At 35.1% G+C, this 16,813-nt stretch overlaps 1 protein-coding gene across 1 annotated transcript in view; it reads right to left on the bottom strand.

Annotated features, from left to right (window-relative positions):
- The window catches only part of GALNT13 (polypeptide N-acetylgalactosaminyltransferase 13), a 613,112-nt gene that overhangs the window by 45,670 nt on the left and 550,629 nt on the right, over positions 1-16,813 (bottom strand). Inside the window, exon 10 of the mRNA XM_025404576.1 lies at positions 12,170-12,309. Within this exon, the coding sequence (XP_025260361.1) occupies positions 12,170-12,309 (140 nt within the window). The remainder of the gene's footprint in view (positions 1-12,169; positions 12,310-16,813) is intronic.

Below are 16,813 nucleotides of genomic sequence, written 5' to 3'. Positions count from 1 at the left end.
ACAAATTCCTCAAAAGCAAGATTAAATTGCTGACTACAGACATAAAGTTCTTGGTTTACATTAAAACATGGCATTAGTCCCATAATTAACATAAAGTTAATACATATTTGTGCCAAATGTAATTACAAAACCATTAATTGACTTTAAAGATACTAATCTGACTGAATCAAGAACAAATGAATGCAGAAAAGAAAAAAAACCTTCTAATAAATGGGATACTTCAGATTTTTACTTAGTCTCAACCCCAAATATGTATTTACGCCTGTCCACTCTGCTTTTGAAAAGTTTGTATCTCTGAGCCATAGACATACATATTTTACTGTTCACTTGGGAGAATTATTGGATACGTCTATTTAGTTATCTATGCTTTGAGTACATGTTTCCTCACATTGGCAAATGAGTAAGATGGGAAACTTATTACATAAACATACAGAGGATGAATTTGGTTTACACAATTCACTTTTTCTGTGGTGCAGAACCTCATGGCCAAGTACTAGTACCTGGAGTTGGGGAAAGTGGTATAACTTGCATTAAGGTCCCCATCAGTAACTGAGAATAGTATAGATCAGAATTCCCACTTGGTAAACGTTTCAAGCGCTGTTTCAAGGGGCTGAAATTCAGAGCAGAGTTATATGTGCTTTCATAAAAAAAATCTGAGCAGCAATCCATTAAAAAGACAAAACACACACTGAATATTACAAGGAAAGGGCACGGGCTTCCAGAAGCAAAACCTGTATCAGTTCATATAGGGCTGAAATACATTCTCAATCTGATTTCAGGTGGTTCAGGCACTGGAAGGGATTGAACCTATAAGCAAAAGACCTTTTAGGAGCTGCAGCTGGAGAGGATTAAGGAAGGTAACAATTGATAAATTGTCATATGATGTAGTAAATAGGTCAGTGTAGGTTGCACATAGTCTGATCAAATTACACAAGTTGAATTATTTTTAAATCCTTTACATCAGATTTTCTTAACTTTTCATAAAAGGAAGATTTCTTGAAAATAGTAAGATTATACATTATTACTATTTAGCTTCCTAAAAGAGTATAGAACAGTATAATGCCATAATATGTAGAGAAATAAACATCTCACAAAATGACTAATTGATTTTTAGACGTAAGGTATGCAATCTGATTAGAAGACTCTCTGCTAGGTGCATGGTACTTGCATAGACACTAATTAATAATTATAGGGGTTACAGCTTGAATTGTTTGTAAGGCTTTTTCTCTTTGCTGGAAAACAGAAAATTCAAAGCCATATTCAGTCTAGTACATACCCTGACAGTGGTATTGGAAAGGGACTTCTTGGAGATGCATGCCATCTTACTCTTTGACAAATTAAGAATATTTAAGAATGACCCCAAAATATTTTGCCTTCAGTAACAACCTATTATTGATCTATTTTCTACAAAAGATAACACTTTATGTTTTAGTATGTAACACCTCTTGTGAATTCATTTATTCAATTGAGAAGTAGTATCAGGAAAATGTATACCTCATACCAGGTACTACCTGAGGTGCTGAGGATACAGAAAGCAACAAAATAAACACAGTCTCTTCCTTCATAAAGCTTATGTTTTAGAAGGGAAGAGAGCAACAAATACATAGATTTGTAATATGTCAGAAAATCAAGAAGTCCTGTGAAGAAATATAAAGAATAGTAAGGGTAGATAAAGCGAAGGAGATAGTACTGTTTTAGAAAGAAAAGGTCAATTTGAACAAATACACTTGAAAAGATGCATAATGAAGAGGAGAGCAACCATACTTTCATCTATGGAAGGACATTTTGGGCAGGGGAACAGCAAATGGATGCTCCCTGTAAGCTGGACAATACTGAGTGAAATAATGGATTAGCATTGTGCCAGCACTGCAGTGAGCAAGGGCCAGGTTAGAGAGGTATTCCAGACTAAGTAATAGTAAGGAATCATGAGATTTTTAGCATAGGCATGGTATAATAGCTTATTGTGGCTGTTGTGCAGAGAGCAGATTAGAGGGAGGAAAGATTGGAAGCAGAGAAACAAGGAAGAAGGCCACTGTAGTCATGCCAGCAAGAGAGGATGGTTGATTAAGAGACCAACAACGCGGGTGGAAGGCCCAATTTCAGATATATTTTGAAGGTACAGCCATTGGAACTTTCCATTGAATTGAATGTAGTTATGACACAAATAAAGACATCAAGAAATATGTCAAGCTTTGGGCCTGAACAAGTGGGCAAATGCTATTTCTATTTACCAGGAACGACAGTCTTGAGTTCTTGCATGTTGATAATTATATCTGTGGCTGCTATACTTGAAAATCACTTTGATAGGTCTAAAGTCCATGGCTCACCAAACTTGAATACCTTTTCAATGTTACTCCATTTACTTCCAGAGTAAAGGATTCCTTTGAAAACTCTGATTACAATCTGGGTTTTTCCCCCATTAATTCTTACAAGTATCTATTTCCCTGGAAATCAAACTGATTTTTTTATCTTTCAAGTTTGGGAGATTTACTAAAATATATCTTGACATTACTCATTAAGGATCACTCTCGCAGGGATGTAGTGCTCCTTTTCACAATATCATTTCAATTTTATTTTCAGGAAAGTTTCCCGGAATTATAGTTATTATTTTATTTTTCGAGACAGAATCTCACTCTGTCGCCCAGGCTGGAGTGCAGTGGTGGCAATTCTTCTGCCTCAGATTCCCAGGTAGCTGGGATTACAGGTGCCCACTATCACACCTGGCCAATTTTCATTTATTATTTTTATTTTTAGAAGAGATGGAGTTACACCATATTGGTCAGGCTGGTCTCAAACTCCTGACCTCAGGTAATCCACCAGCCTCATCCTCCCAAAGTGCTGGGATTACAGGTGTGAGCCACTGCACCTGGCCTATAGTTACTAATGTTCATTTTATTTCATTGGTTTTTGTTTAGGAAATCCTATTATTTTGGGTCTTGTTGCTTATCTTCTATGTGTGTCACTTTCAATTGAACAATTTAGTTTCCAATTTTTATTTTTTTTAGTGGCTCCTTTTTCTTTTCTAAAATTCGTATCGCATACTCTCTTGGTATTATTCACTCATGTGTTCTTACAAGTTTGATGTTCATTTCTGAAATGATTTAGTCTTTGATTTCTAATTCTTTCCTGCATTCTAGTCCCTCATTTCAGTTTTTCTAAATTTGATTTATGTTGTTCTTTTCTATATTCTATCATTTAGAGCATTTATTTTAGCATCTTTTGAAATATTAGATTACATTTTTCCTCTGTCTTATGAGCATAAAGCATTGGTGTGCTTGCATTGTTTGCAGAGATACTACTCTACTTCTATCTTTTTCTTACATTAGTCATGCTCTTCTAGTTCCTCTTCCTGTTTTTCTTCCTTCTTTCCTTTTCTGCATAAGACCAATTTTCCTAGTCTTTTATGGGGAAAGGGTTGATCAAAAGACCATTTCTAATTTCACAAATATAGAACACCTTTTCCTGTATTTTTTGAAGTGTTGAAAAAATTACCCTTCTATTTCTTGAGACCTCCTGACCCCATTTACCTCATCCATTTTAATCTGAACCATTCATTTCCTTTTCCTCACACTCTAGTTGGGCTTTATTCTCTGAAGTGCCTTCTGAGAAGGAGCTTCGGCTAGTGAGTTTCAAGAATTCACAGACTGCACACTGTTCCGACCCTTCAGATATTAGAGAGGAGTTTTTTTGCTCACCTGCAAGGTACTTCTCCCATTTTCAGCTACTATTATCCAATTGGCCAGAAACAATTTCTCATGAGTATCTCTTAGAAAATTGGGTGTTATCCTGACCTCATTTCCATCAGATACCTCATTGCTTTCCTCTGTTGTCTCCTGCAAAAATTGTAGTATCATCTGGGTCATGACAATGTCAGCTCATATTTGAGAATTTGTGAGAACACTTTGCCACCTAATTTTGTTGTCAAAATTGTTCATCATATTTTTAAGTTTTGCTGTCCTAGTTGTTCTTTTCCGTTTTAATGGGAAAATTCAGAGATTCACACACTATGTCATTGCTACCACCAATTTTCCCAGAATTCCAGAATAGACTTCTCTTGGGGACTGCATGAAAAGAAGCCTATCCTATTTCTGGCACATTCTAACTACTCCACATTCAATGTGGTTTTGTAGTTTGTGGATGTGTAATATTACTTGTCCTTCAGAATGCAGCAGGTGCTAAGTGGATACAAAATAGGAACTGAAGTCAAGTCTGGCTGGATGTAGAATCTGGGAGAATAGCAATATACAGGAGTCAATGGTTTAGGAAACCTGCCACAGGGAGAAAAGAGAGACAACCACTACCACCTCCACTATGATGATGATAATAATATAAATTAGAAACTATTTGAATTGTATGTGCCAACCTATTACTCCCATTTTACAAACAAAAATATTAAGATACAGAGAGGTTAACTAATTTGCCAAAACAAGGAATGTAAAGATATTCTATTGAGTCTGGGAATTTCCAGTCCTGACTTCCAGACAGGCAGGCAGTGCTTTTTAGAAAGGAGGCCTGGAAGGAGCAAGGGAGGACTCAGTTCTGCTTGAACAGAGCTAACTAGAGGTTATCTAGACAACTGCTGAAGACATATGAAACAAGATACACAAAGGCAGCCTGGAATTAGGCCTGGGGGACCAGGTCAAAAAGCCTAAAAACAAAATATTCTTTATGCTTAGTGCCAGCCTGACGAGCTGAGGTCAGGCAAATAATTTCTGTCTACGTCCAGCGTAACCTGAGAGATTAGCGGTGCGGAGGACAGAGTGTCAGGAAATCAGGATATCAACTGCCATCTTAAACAAACAAGAGGGACATATCACCTGGGATAGAGACAATATCTGAAAGGTTTTTCTTTGTTTTTCCTTTTTTGAGACGGAGTCTAGCTCTATCACCCAGGCTGGAGTGCAGTAGTGTGATCTCGGCTCACTGCAACCTCCAACTCCCAGGTTCAAGTGATTTTTCATGCCTCAGCCTCTCAAGTAGCTGGGACTACAGGCATGGAATTACATTACGACTGGCTAAGTTTTGTATTTATGGTAGAGATGGGGTTTTACCATGCTGGCCAAGCTGTCTAAACTCCTGACCTCAAGTGATCTGCCTGCCTCGGCCTCCCAAAGCGCTGGGTTACAGGCGTAAGCCACCATGCCCAGCCTAAAATCTGAAAGGTTTTTATCACTACTAGGCCTATAACATTCAGATTTTTTTAAAGCCATGCACACCTACAGGGCAGATAGAAGCACATAGATTGTTCTCAAGTGAGCGAGCCCAACCCTGTAGGCATCTGCTGTATTGTCTTCAAAATACAAAAATGGTCACTGGTGTTTTCTAACGATTCTCAGCAAGCAATTCTTAATGTATATCTCAATACTAGCATATGGGAGAGTTGAAACTATGCATCTCATCTTTTGAGATGTAAAGGATAATCAAATTTAGGATGATCATGTATACTTTTAAAATCAGAACTTTTCTAAGAACACCTTGAGACCTCAAATACATACTCACAAAGAATGTTGTTCAAGGGAGGAAGTGAAATTTCAGAAAAGATGCAATTCTGGCGCTGGTACCATATTACCTGACAGTAACAATGGCTTGGTAATGTCATTAATCCTGAGAAAAATCCAAGCAACCAACAACTAAAGAACTTTATTAAAAATTCTTTACAAAGTCTGTTCTAGAACTTGAATCAAAATAGTAGAGTACACTGGTAGCTCTAAGATCTGGTAAACTCTTTTGACTCATTCTTTATGTTATGGTAGAGCTTTGAATGTATGGCACAAGGCCAAGATAGTTTTAACTTTAATTGGCTGTCTGCTTTGAGATTTCTGTGTTTACACATAATCTTTTGTTGCTTGAAAACAATTCTTACTGACATAAACTTGAGGGCACTTTTCCCACTTGTGTTTTGATATTTGAAATCAGCAAGACTTTCTAAATGTTTCTGTGCATTGCAGCATCATTGGTAATGTTCTCACCACTTATATAATTTGTTCATTAGCTTTTGCTCCCTCTGCTGGAATGTAAAAGCAAGTAGCAATGAGAACTCCATTTCTAAAAGAGAGATACATACTCCCCACGCCCCCGCCACCAATCTTTGCATTTTAAAAACTCTTTTAAATCCATTCTAAAGACTGTCAAACTAGCATTATTTTACTTTAATTACCCCAACATATGCTTATTCTTCAATTGCACGTTGTTACTTTTTATCATTATTTTACAAATGTTAACCTCATTTGTTTTCTCTTTTCTTTGTAAATATGGAAATAAGCACAGTTGCAGTGAATTCCACAGCTTAATGTTAATATTTCCATAATATGATTGCTCTTGTGGATATGCATTTAAAGTATATTTTCTATTTAGTCTAATTGTGAATAAATCAGAAAGATGAGAACAAAATCTGTATATTGAAACAATTCAAGTTGACTTCACTTATGCAGACCTGGATTTAGAAGGTCCTTGATTAATGACTGAGATTTAAAAATTATTATTATCTGATACCTGAAATCCCTTTCCCCCAAAAGTAAAGAACATAGAAAAATAAACAATTTAATTTATTTGGTTGGTAACAAAAACAGCGACAACCAAAATCCTGAGAGAATTCAGTAAATTACAAACTGGCATATGGTTTGTTGTAGCTGTTTGTGCCAATACACATTTAAGTAATAAAATTAGAATGAATTTTAGTTTATTAGAAATATGAAGTTAAAAAAATACAGTATTTTCAGGTAGTAAAAATAGCACGCTTTGTTCACAGGTGAGTTACCTAGCCCAACATACTTTAAGGTAGCCATCCAATAAAGGGTGACATATTCTCCCTATACATACACATATTCAGAAATCCTGGGATAAAAATTAGCTACTGAGTTCCCAAGAATTTTGGATACAAAATGAACAGAAAAATGTCCACATTTATGTAAGTCACCTAAAATAAAGCTCTCTTGCTGGTCATCCTATTAAAAGGCCAAGAAGACTGTGAATCTATAAATAGATCTGATTACCAACAGAAAGGGTAAACTTTTAAGCGTTTTAGCTTCTGCATTTGGCAGTAACTGATTTTACCCTTAATCTCTGCAGCCTAGCAGCTTCATGGATGTCTATTTTTCATTACTTAAATTTGCCCTTCAGCAATATTTAAGGAATACAATAACAATATATGCAAGAACTTTAACTACTTACTATGGCTAAAGGATACAAGAGGAAAAAGAAATCCTGAGGTCAAGTACACAATACAAAATGCATACACTAATGTCAAAACATCTTCAAAGCAACATGCAAATGCAAATTTTAAGCACCAAGAGTTGTCACTTGGCTCCTGAAATCCTCATCTCCTTCATTTGCCCTCAGATTGTGTTCAATTTTAGTTCACAATGTATTTTTTTTTTTTCAGAAAGCCTGTCATAACCCAAAAATTTGGGCTGAGACATTCTATTTTAGAATGCCATTTCTTTCAGTCTTACACTTACATTTACAAGATCAGAACCCAGCCTGTTAAATCTACATAAGCTTCAGGGCTAGTTAAGAGAGAATTTAATGCTGCAAGGAGCTCAACTTCCTTATTCCATTATGATCTGCTTACTGAGTCTAAAAGACACATGCTTCATTAACTTACTTAAAGGTTTTAGTTCAAAGCAATTGCACAGCTTTTAACTTCCCATTGGAAACTGCATGTAATTCGTGGGCTGGATAAAGCAATATTTCAATTACTTGAGTAAGATGCAACATAAAATAAATTAAGATACAGATATCTGATATCAATAACTATTGACTTTGGTGATGGTATATAATGGAGAAACTGAATACCATATTTGCCTCTATATATTCCAACACAGCAAGGAAAGTTATAAAAAGAAATTGACAAGGAAACATTTATATTCACCAATACACAGCAATATTAAATAGACTTTGAGAAACATTGAAGTGAAAAATAAATGAATTGTTAAAGCCACACAATTTCATTTCAAATTCAGTGAGAAGTACAAATGAATATACTGCAAAGAAATATTGTTCTTGTTTTGATGACAAGTAGCTTGAACACTTGATATTGCTTTGGGACTCTAATTATTTAAGAGAAAGTGCCTTATACATAAGGAAAAATATCTTTTTACATTCTTCCAATAAAGGTTAATAACAGGCAGTAAGAAGGAAAAAGCTTTAGTAAATGACTGTTGTTCATTAACAGTTCAACTCTAACTCATTATCAAAATGTCCATCTTAAATTATGCATACATGGCCACGCAAAATTGAATTAGGAGGTAGTGCTTGGTGAATTTGTCCTTCTGTTTCCATGGAAACAGATGCTGGATTGCATTTCTTTAAGGCTAGTTTTAAAGTGGAAAACTACAGTACATTAATACTTCAGAAAGCACAGAACTTACTGTATCTTTTAAATGTATCAGATTTTTTAAACAGCCGTTACAGCATATCATGTAACTCATGCAGGGCATCTTTTACTTCTACTGAATTTCTTTACCTGTTTGATTCTCTCTTGCCCTACCCACCTCCGCATCCGTATTTTGGTAGAAAGGCTGAAGAGTAAAGGTCTTTCCTTATTTGACGTTGCATTGTCAACATATAACAAAAGGTTTAGTTTGATATGGTCTGAATGCATTTATCCAAAATTCATGTTGAAATCTAATCCCCATTGTAGTGGTATTAAGAGGCGGGGCCAAGAGGAATGGTGGCCCAAGAGATAACATGTCTAACTATGAATCATAAGATTCAAGAGGTGGAGCCTTTTGGAAAGTGTTTAAGTCATGATGGCTTCATCCTTATGAATAGAATTAGTGCCCTTATAAAAGAGGTTGAAGCGAGCTGTCTTGCCCCTTGTCCATGTGATGATATATCATTTGCCTCTTTTTCCATATGAGGACTTAGTGACAATGTGCCATCCTGGAAGCAGCCAGCCTTTCCCAGACACTAAATTGGCTGGCACCTTGGACTTCCTAATCTCCAGAACTGTGAGAAATAAATTATTTATAAATTACCCAATCTAAGGCATTTTGGTATAGCAGCCCTAAGGGACTAAGACATAGCTCAAGTTCTTTTTTTATTTGTATTAAATAGAGATGGGCTCTCACTATGTTACCCAGCTGGTCTTGAACTCCTGGGCTCAAGTCATACTACTGCCTCAGCCACCTGACTAGCTGGGACCACAGGCACATGCCAACACACTCAGCTTCATGCTCTTATTTAATAAAAACATTTTGAATGATTAAAATATAATAAAATCATCTATTTCTTCTTCTAGTTATAAGAAAAAGTGAGCCTTAGTGTTGGACTAGCATGTAATTTTTCCTAACTTCAATAGTTAACTAGCTGTGTGACCTATAGGCCAAGCACATAAACTTTCTGTGTGTCAGTTTCCTTATTAATCCTGCAATAATAAAACCTAAGTCATGAAAGTTGTTCTAATTTTTATGTAATTCATCTAAAGCACCTAGAATAACTGTTGGCATAGGAAATCAATAAATGGTAGCTATAATAATTGTAACTGTAACTACCGGTGTGCTACTTTTCTTGCTAGGCATTGTGTTATATGTTTTATGTCTTCAGTCATCACTATAACCCAGTATTATTATCTTTATTCTGTTGACAGAGGTAGTAGAGAGGATACTTAACATCACTCAAAATGAAAGCTGTAAGGCTAGGATTTGAACCCTCCTATTCTTGGCTTCAGGGGCTGGAATGTTTTCAATACACCATACTGCCTCTTTTAGATACTACGAAAGGCTCAATTCCTCTCTTTAAAATCTTATCATAAAGTATTTCTACAGATTAAAATATGGTCACCTGATCCATTGTAGAAGATAACTAATTGTAAATTAGTACTTTGTACAAAGGAATTTGCCCACACTGTATTTTATTTTTACAATTTAGAAAGTGAATTAGGTTTCCTTGATGTAGTCCAGGACAGCATAAAATTGGATTTTTAACTTGGAAGTAAACATCTAGTTCTGTTACAGAGCCCTGAGTTTTTCTCAAGAGTCACCTTGGTGGCCCCAGAGAATTTCCAAAACTCTTCTTTGCTCATTTCTGTCCTGTTACAGCCCATGGTCATTCCTCCTTTTAGAAAAAGAAATCGATGTTTACTAATGATTTGGGTCCATTGGCGACAGTGAAAGAAACATTTTATAATAAGAATATAAAACTTCCTTTCTTCTGAGGATACAGTCAGGTTCATCAACGTTCAAACAAATTTTCAATAAAGTGATAAGGATATTACATATTTATCAGAGATCTTCAGTGGTTTATAATAACTAACATGCAAGGACTGTTCTATTTTAAAAAGCACTGTCATATGTTTTCTGCATTAAATATAAATCCCTGTGAGATCAGTGCCAACATGAGGATGTTACATATTTGAAAATGATAGCAATAATACCCCTTGTCCAATAAAAAAAAAAAAAATACTTTGAGGCACAGGACTAAGTGACTAGTCTAAAGTCATACACTTAGAAAGTGGTAACATCAATGTTATTACACATGAAATTTTTCACTACATTATTCAGATTAAAGTTAAATATATGTAAATCAAGCTCTATGGAGAGATATTTACATGGCTAATAAGGAAGTGGAGACTTGGACAATAGGGCATGAACATGGCACATAAATCAGTCATTAAAAACGATTCAGCTAGGGCTCCAGTCACCTCAAATACATTTTTTCTTTACTTTTTTCTAGTTAACTGTAAGTAAGGTATGTTTATAAAGTTAGAGAGCATTAAGGCAGATGACCCAAAAAAGTATTAGATTGAGCCATATAAATTTTCAGTTAGTCTACCGTTATGACCTACAACAATGGAATTTTAAATCTAAGAACATGCTTACTTGATAATTATTTCCGAAGTGTATTATTTATTGCTTTTCTTTTTTTAGATGGAATCTCGCTGTCGCCCAGGCTGGAGTGCAGTGGCGCGCTCTCAGCTCACTGCAAGCTCCGCCTCCCGAGTTCACACCATTCTCCTGCCTCAGCCTCTTGACTAGCTGGGACTACATGCACCTGCCACCACGCCCGGCTAATTTTTTTTTCTTTTTTTGTATTTTTAGTAGAGACGGGGTTTCACCGTGTTATCCAGGATGGTCTCGATCTCCTGACCTCGTGATCCGCCTATCTTGGCCTCCCAACGTGCTGGGATTACAGGCGAGAGCCACTGCGCCCCACCTATTTATTGCTCTTGAAATGCTTTAATCACAACCAATATTAAAGTAGCTTTGATTCCTATTAAGTGGAAAATATCCATATGGAGGATATAATTCATAAAGGAAATATAATTCTTATTTTGATCAGTTGAGATATATATATATGATATATAGAAATATATATAATCAATCTATGAGATGAATGCAGTATTATATATATATCTGTATGTATGAATATATTACAAATATATTATACATACATTATATACATGTTTGTATAGCTATAATGAAGTCACTTTTGTATTTTGAGATAAAATAGATATGTAGAAAAGAATGGTGTAGATCAATGGTTCTCAGAGTGTCTAAAAAGTCAATACCACTTTTGTTATAGTACCAAGATATTACTTTCAGTTTTCACTTTCCCATTCTCCTGAGTGTACAAGAGTTTTCTAGAGGCTATTGTAATAGACTGCCTTGTACTGCAGTAGATTGAATACTGAAGCACATATGACAATCCAGCTATCTTCTATTAAGACAGACACTAATGCGATTTACAAAAATATAATCAATGGTAGTCTCTTATAATTACTTGATTTTCTTGGAAAAAAAATATTTACTTTTCAAAAATATGTTATTTACATTAACATGTAATTGCTTATTACATAATGTTTAGTAAAAAAATGGGTTTTAAAGTTCTCAATTTTAATTTAAATACAGTAAATATTAATCATAGTTGTAAACCCACATGAACAAAAGGTGTTTGGAGTACACAGTAAATTTTAAGAGTGTAAATGACCAAAAGTTTTAGTACTGTTGGAACAAAAAAATTTTTTTTGTTCAATCTTAAAATTTCTGCTCATTTTTATGATTCCTTACGATGAAGACTTTATGGTCCTTGAAATATGAGAAGTTATTTAAAATAGATCTAATTAAAAATCCCTTACAGCATTTTCATAACATAAAAAATACTGAGCTCCTTAGAAATTGCTCCATTTGCAAAATATATTTATAACTTAACAAAAATAAATAATTCATACCTCACCAAGTGAGTAATAACGTCTTGGGATCTGGGAGTCCGGATAGATGTTTTCTAGGTACCAAGAAAAGGGCTTACACTTCAGATTTTCTCTTAGTGTTTTTCTGACTGACACATCTCCATAATCCACTTTGACAACACCTGGAATTTTTCAGAGAAACACAAATCAGTTTGTGCTATTTTTGTTTTAGTACTGTTTTACTCCATTTACTTTGCTCTCAGTTTTTTTCTTTATAATTCCAGCAAATTCAATTGCATATGCAGCTGCTACTACACTGGATTGTTACTGCCATAGAATTAGTACATTAAATAGATATAAATAACACTTCTCCCATTGGTTATGACTTTTCAAATCCAAATATTTATCACAAAGTACTTGTACTACTTAGATTGAATAATTAACTAAATGTAAATTGGTATTTAGTATCTCATAAAGCTTAACTGAACTGTGTAATATGTCTGTTTTTCCTTAATAAAAAATTCTAGTAGCTCCAATGTTTTTGTTAATATTCATACTTTCCCTAGAGTCACTTATTCACCACCTGTAGATTTTATGAGAAATTTATATAAAATATTCACATAATAGACTGCACATGTATTCTTTTTCTTGAACTTCTATCTAGTTACCTTAAACTTATGTTTTTATTGATTTATTGAGTTATTCTAAGCTACTCCAGTCCTTGAAAAGTTAGTAAACATGTAAGTGTAAAGAAACTAAAAAACAAATGAACAGAAATATATTCACATGTATATATGAAAAATGATTAATTTTATTTCACATAATAGAATATTTGACATTTAAATGAATATTTCCACTGAAAATCATAAAAGAATGTTTTCTAGTTGAGAAATAATGCTACTAGTTTTTATATAAAAACATATGACAACTTGATTTGCTCCTTATATTAAAACTGGCATTTGATTGAAATAACTAATAACTGTGACAATACAGCAATTATTTCTTAGATTATTCTGAAAATATTTCAATGTTTAACTCTTTTCTTTAAGGCCACTATGCAACATGCTGGCACAAAATGGCCTAGTATTTAGGATATTCTATCCCAACCAAGTAACAAAGCCAATCAGTTGTTCTGTAAAATAGGACCAAGTGTTTAGACAATCTAAATGTCTGTAACTAATGCCATTACCAAGACACTATTTTCCAAAGCAGCAACGCTCTCAAAACTCATCACTCACTAGTTCCAACCCCCTTGTCTTTTCAGGATTTTTGTTCTTTCAAAATTAAATGCCATAGTATTATTAGAAAGCATTCTGATCCTGAAGCAGCCAAACCATTTCCTTCCAAGAGAAAATATTGATTTTCCTAGCTGGTGTTTGGATAGAAAACAAGGTCTTTGGGGTTTTTAAACAGATAAATATTTGCTTTCAAAATAATTCTATTCAGAACTTCCAATCAGGAATGCAACCTTCAAAATAAGAGGCTCAAAACAATTTAGTATTTACAAAGTAAATCACCAGAAGAATTTCTCATTATGTTAAGTATTATTGCAGTTGAAATAATTGATACATAGTCCTCAAAATCACATAAAGAGATGTCATTGTGCCTGGTGGGGAGGCGAAACACTGTATCTTCAGAGGACGTAATTTAACAGTCAATTTTACTGTTCTGTCTTCATTTTTGAGGTGGGTGGATTTAATTGAGGTGGCTTATTTAATATCAACATCCTCCCTTTTTCATCATGTTAAGATTTGGTAGTTCTGGCTCTGTAATATCTTCCTAGAAGGGTTTCTTTGTACATGTGTTTTCCAATAAAACTTTATTTATGGACAGTGAAATATGAATTTCACATAATTTTCACGTAATGACATATTACTCTTTTGACTTCTCCCCAGCTACTTAAAATTAGGTCTTGGGTATTTAAAAAAGGGACAGCGAGCTGGTTTTGGCACATGGGTCATAGTAGCCAACCCCTGCTCTAAAAGATAAAGTCCTAGAAGGTTTTTATGAGCAGTTATCTGATTGAAATGAAAATTTAAAGTTTCATTTGCATACCATTTTACATAAGGTCAGAGAAAACATTAATTGTCCACTTCGGATTTGGCAAAAAGTGGCTAGTGGAGAATTATAGAGATTATTGAATAAAGCAAAGGCCTTCTTGTCCTGTCACCTCTAAGCCACCCCTTGGCATTTCCACTGCAACTTGCTTTTGTTCTAATCCTAGATAATTATGCTAAATTACCTTTAGAAATGCACAAAGAAATACTGTGGGCTATCAACATTTTGGTGAGGATGGCTTTTTCTCTCTGCATCCATATTTTTTTTCTTAGAAGTGAGACATGTTAAGAGACGACAGTCCTCACAAACACCCTATGTACTCCCCCATATTTCTCAGGTCGCTGCGGTTAGGCAGGGACATCTAACTGCTCCTGGCCAATACACTATGAGAGAAAGGGGTTATGTCACTTCTGATTTTAAAGATAGGAAAGGAAGTATGAGAGCTTTCTTTTCCTTTACCACAGGGACTGAGGAGGATTTGTATCCCAGTGGGTGCAGCTACAAGATGGAGAGACTTTTCTTGTACTGTATGATTTAGTGACTGTAGAGCCTGAATTAGATTATTCAGATCCATGGTTTGATACATAATCTTACCTGTTCCCCAAACTCTTATCTCCAATTCAAACCTCTTCAAAGTAGGTTGCCTAATTGTTTACCCAACAATTTTATTGGGATCTATACTAGGCATCTCAAATTTGACAAGTCAAAAATTTGATTCTCCAACTTGCTCCATCTCCAAGGTTCTTCATTTTGGTATCTAGCACAAATATCCACTGATTTTCTCAAGGAAAAATAAATAATTTTCTTTCTCTCACACATATACATTTTTAACTCATAGGAATTCTTGTTGGCTCTCCTTCACAATATAGCCTCAGCCACTCTACTGTTACCATCCTGGTCCTAACTTCTCCCATCTCTTGCTTACACTAGCATTGCAGTAGTCTCCTAACTAGCTTGGAAACATTTTACATTCCTCTACCTATATTTTATTCATTATTGCCTGTTCCTTAGTCAATATATTTAAAATACAAATCAAATCATGTTACTCCCCTGCTCAAAAGTGTACCGTGATTTTCCATAATACTAAGAATAATTGAATGTCTCTTAACCATTGCCTGAAGATCCTTCAGAAAATAGCTCTTGACTAGCTTTTTGAATTCATCTATACTCACTTCGAAACCAGCCCAATTGTCCCACAGAAGTGATGTTTATTTATTTAATTAATTTATTTTTTTGAATAAACATGAAAGAATGGCCCTCCTGGTCTTGAAACTTGAGTAAATTACAATTGTCTTATCTAAGTTCCTTTCTCAGGAAACCAACCAGATAATATAAGGGAACTGAAACTTACCAGATGACCACGTCTGGACAATGAGACACCAGACCCCCTCACCTGTCATGATTGCCTAACCACCTGTTTCTTGTTGATCAATTTATCTTCCTTACCCATCCCTAATTCCTGGTTTCTCATACATGGTTATATTTCTTCCCTGCTATATCAACCCCTAATTTTAGTCGGTTGAGGAGATGAATTTGAGACTGATTTCCCATCTCTTTGGCTGCAGCAACCTATTAAAGCCTTCTTCCATTTCAATACTGATTGTCTTGGTGATTGGCTTCTGGTGCAGCAAGCAGCAGGACATAGACAGAACCCCTGTGTTTCAGTAACATCTTCATTCTAGCCCCCTTTTTCATTCTTTACATTTCTTCAAACATTCCAAGTTCATAATTCATCATAATTCAACAATTCAAGGCTTTATACTTCTTTTTTCTGTCTGTAATGGTGTTACCCTGCAACTTTCATGAGTTGTCCTTCACTTGGTCCAAGTCTTTGCTCAAATTTTACTTCTTCAGGTTTATTCTGACCTTACTATCAAAATTGATCCCTTTCTCTCATCTTCCTGGGTCTTTATCCCTCTATCATGCTTAATTTTTTCCCATGGCACTTATTATTATCTGATATCATAGTATAGATCACTTTGCTCATTGCCTTCTCAACAAAAACTTTGGACAAGTTATCTCCTTTTTTGAAAGATAAGGTATCCTACCTGATAATATCTTACAAGATATTGTGACTACTAAATAAATAATGCCTGGAAAATGCTTAGTACGATGACTGGAATATAATAATTACTTAATACACACTATATATTGCATTGGATAGCTGTTGTTTTGCATGCCTGACATCCATTCTGTCCTCTGGTAAACACACTTGAATTTTCTCTGGGAAACCATTCCCACTTCACTTCCAGCCTGGGTGGGGCTGGTTTCATTGCCTTCCCCACTCTTCCAGTTCCATCTGTGGGCACAGACTAAGGCACATCACCAGAAAATCTAGTTAAAATGCAAACTGATTCTGTTGGCCTTGAGTGAGGGCCTTAGGGCCCATATTTCTAACAAGCTCCAAGGGATCCTGCTTTTGCTCAGTCCAGATTTTGATTAGCACCCAAAATAACTAGAGCATTCTATTTCTCAACTTTACACATAACCCAGATAACAATGACTGACTCAGGAATGGGCAAATAAACCAGTCAGCCTAATAAAAGCATACCCTTGAGAATATACTAGGACTATTAGAAAGTTGAAACTATTTCCTGTGGAACTGGGTAGCTGTGTAGATGAGTTAAG

The sequence above is a fragment of the Theropithecus gelada genome, chromosome 12 (genome assembly GCF_003255815.1).
Source record: "Theropithecus gelada isolate Dixy chromosome 12, Tgel_1.0, whole genome shotgun sequence".
Lineage (NCBI taxonomy): Eukaryota > Metazoa > Chordata > Mammalia > Primates > Cercopithecidae > Theropithecus > Theropithecus gelada.
Note: the sequence above shows the minus strand (reverse complement) of the source record. Positions and strands in the feature narration are given on the sequence as shown.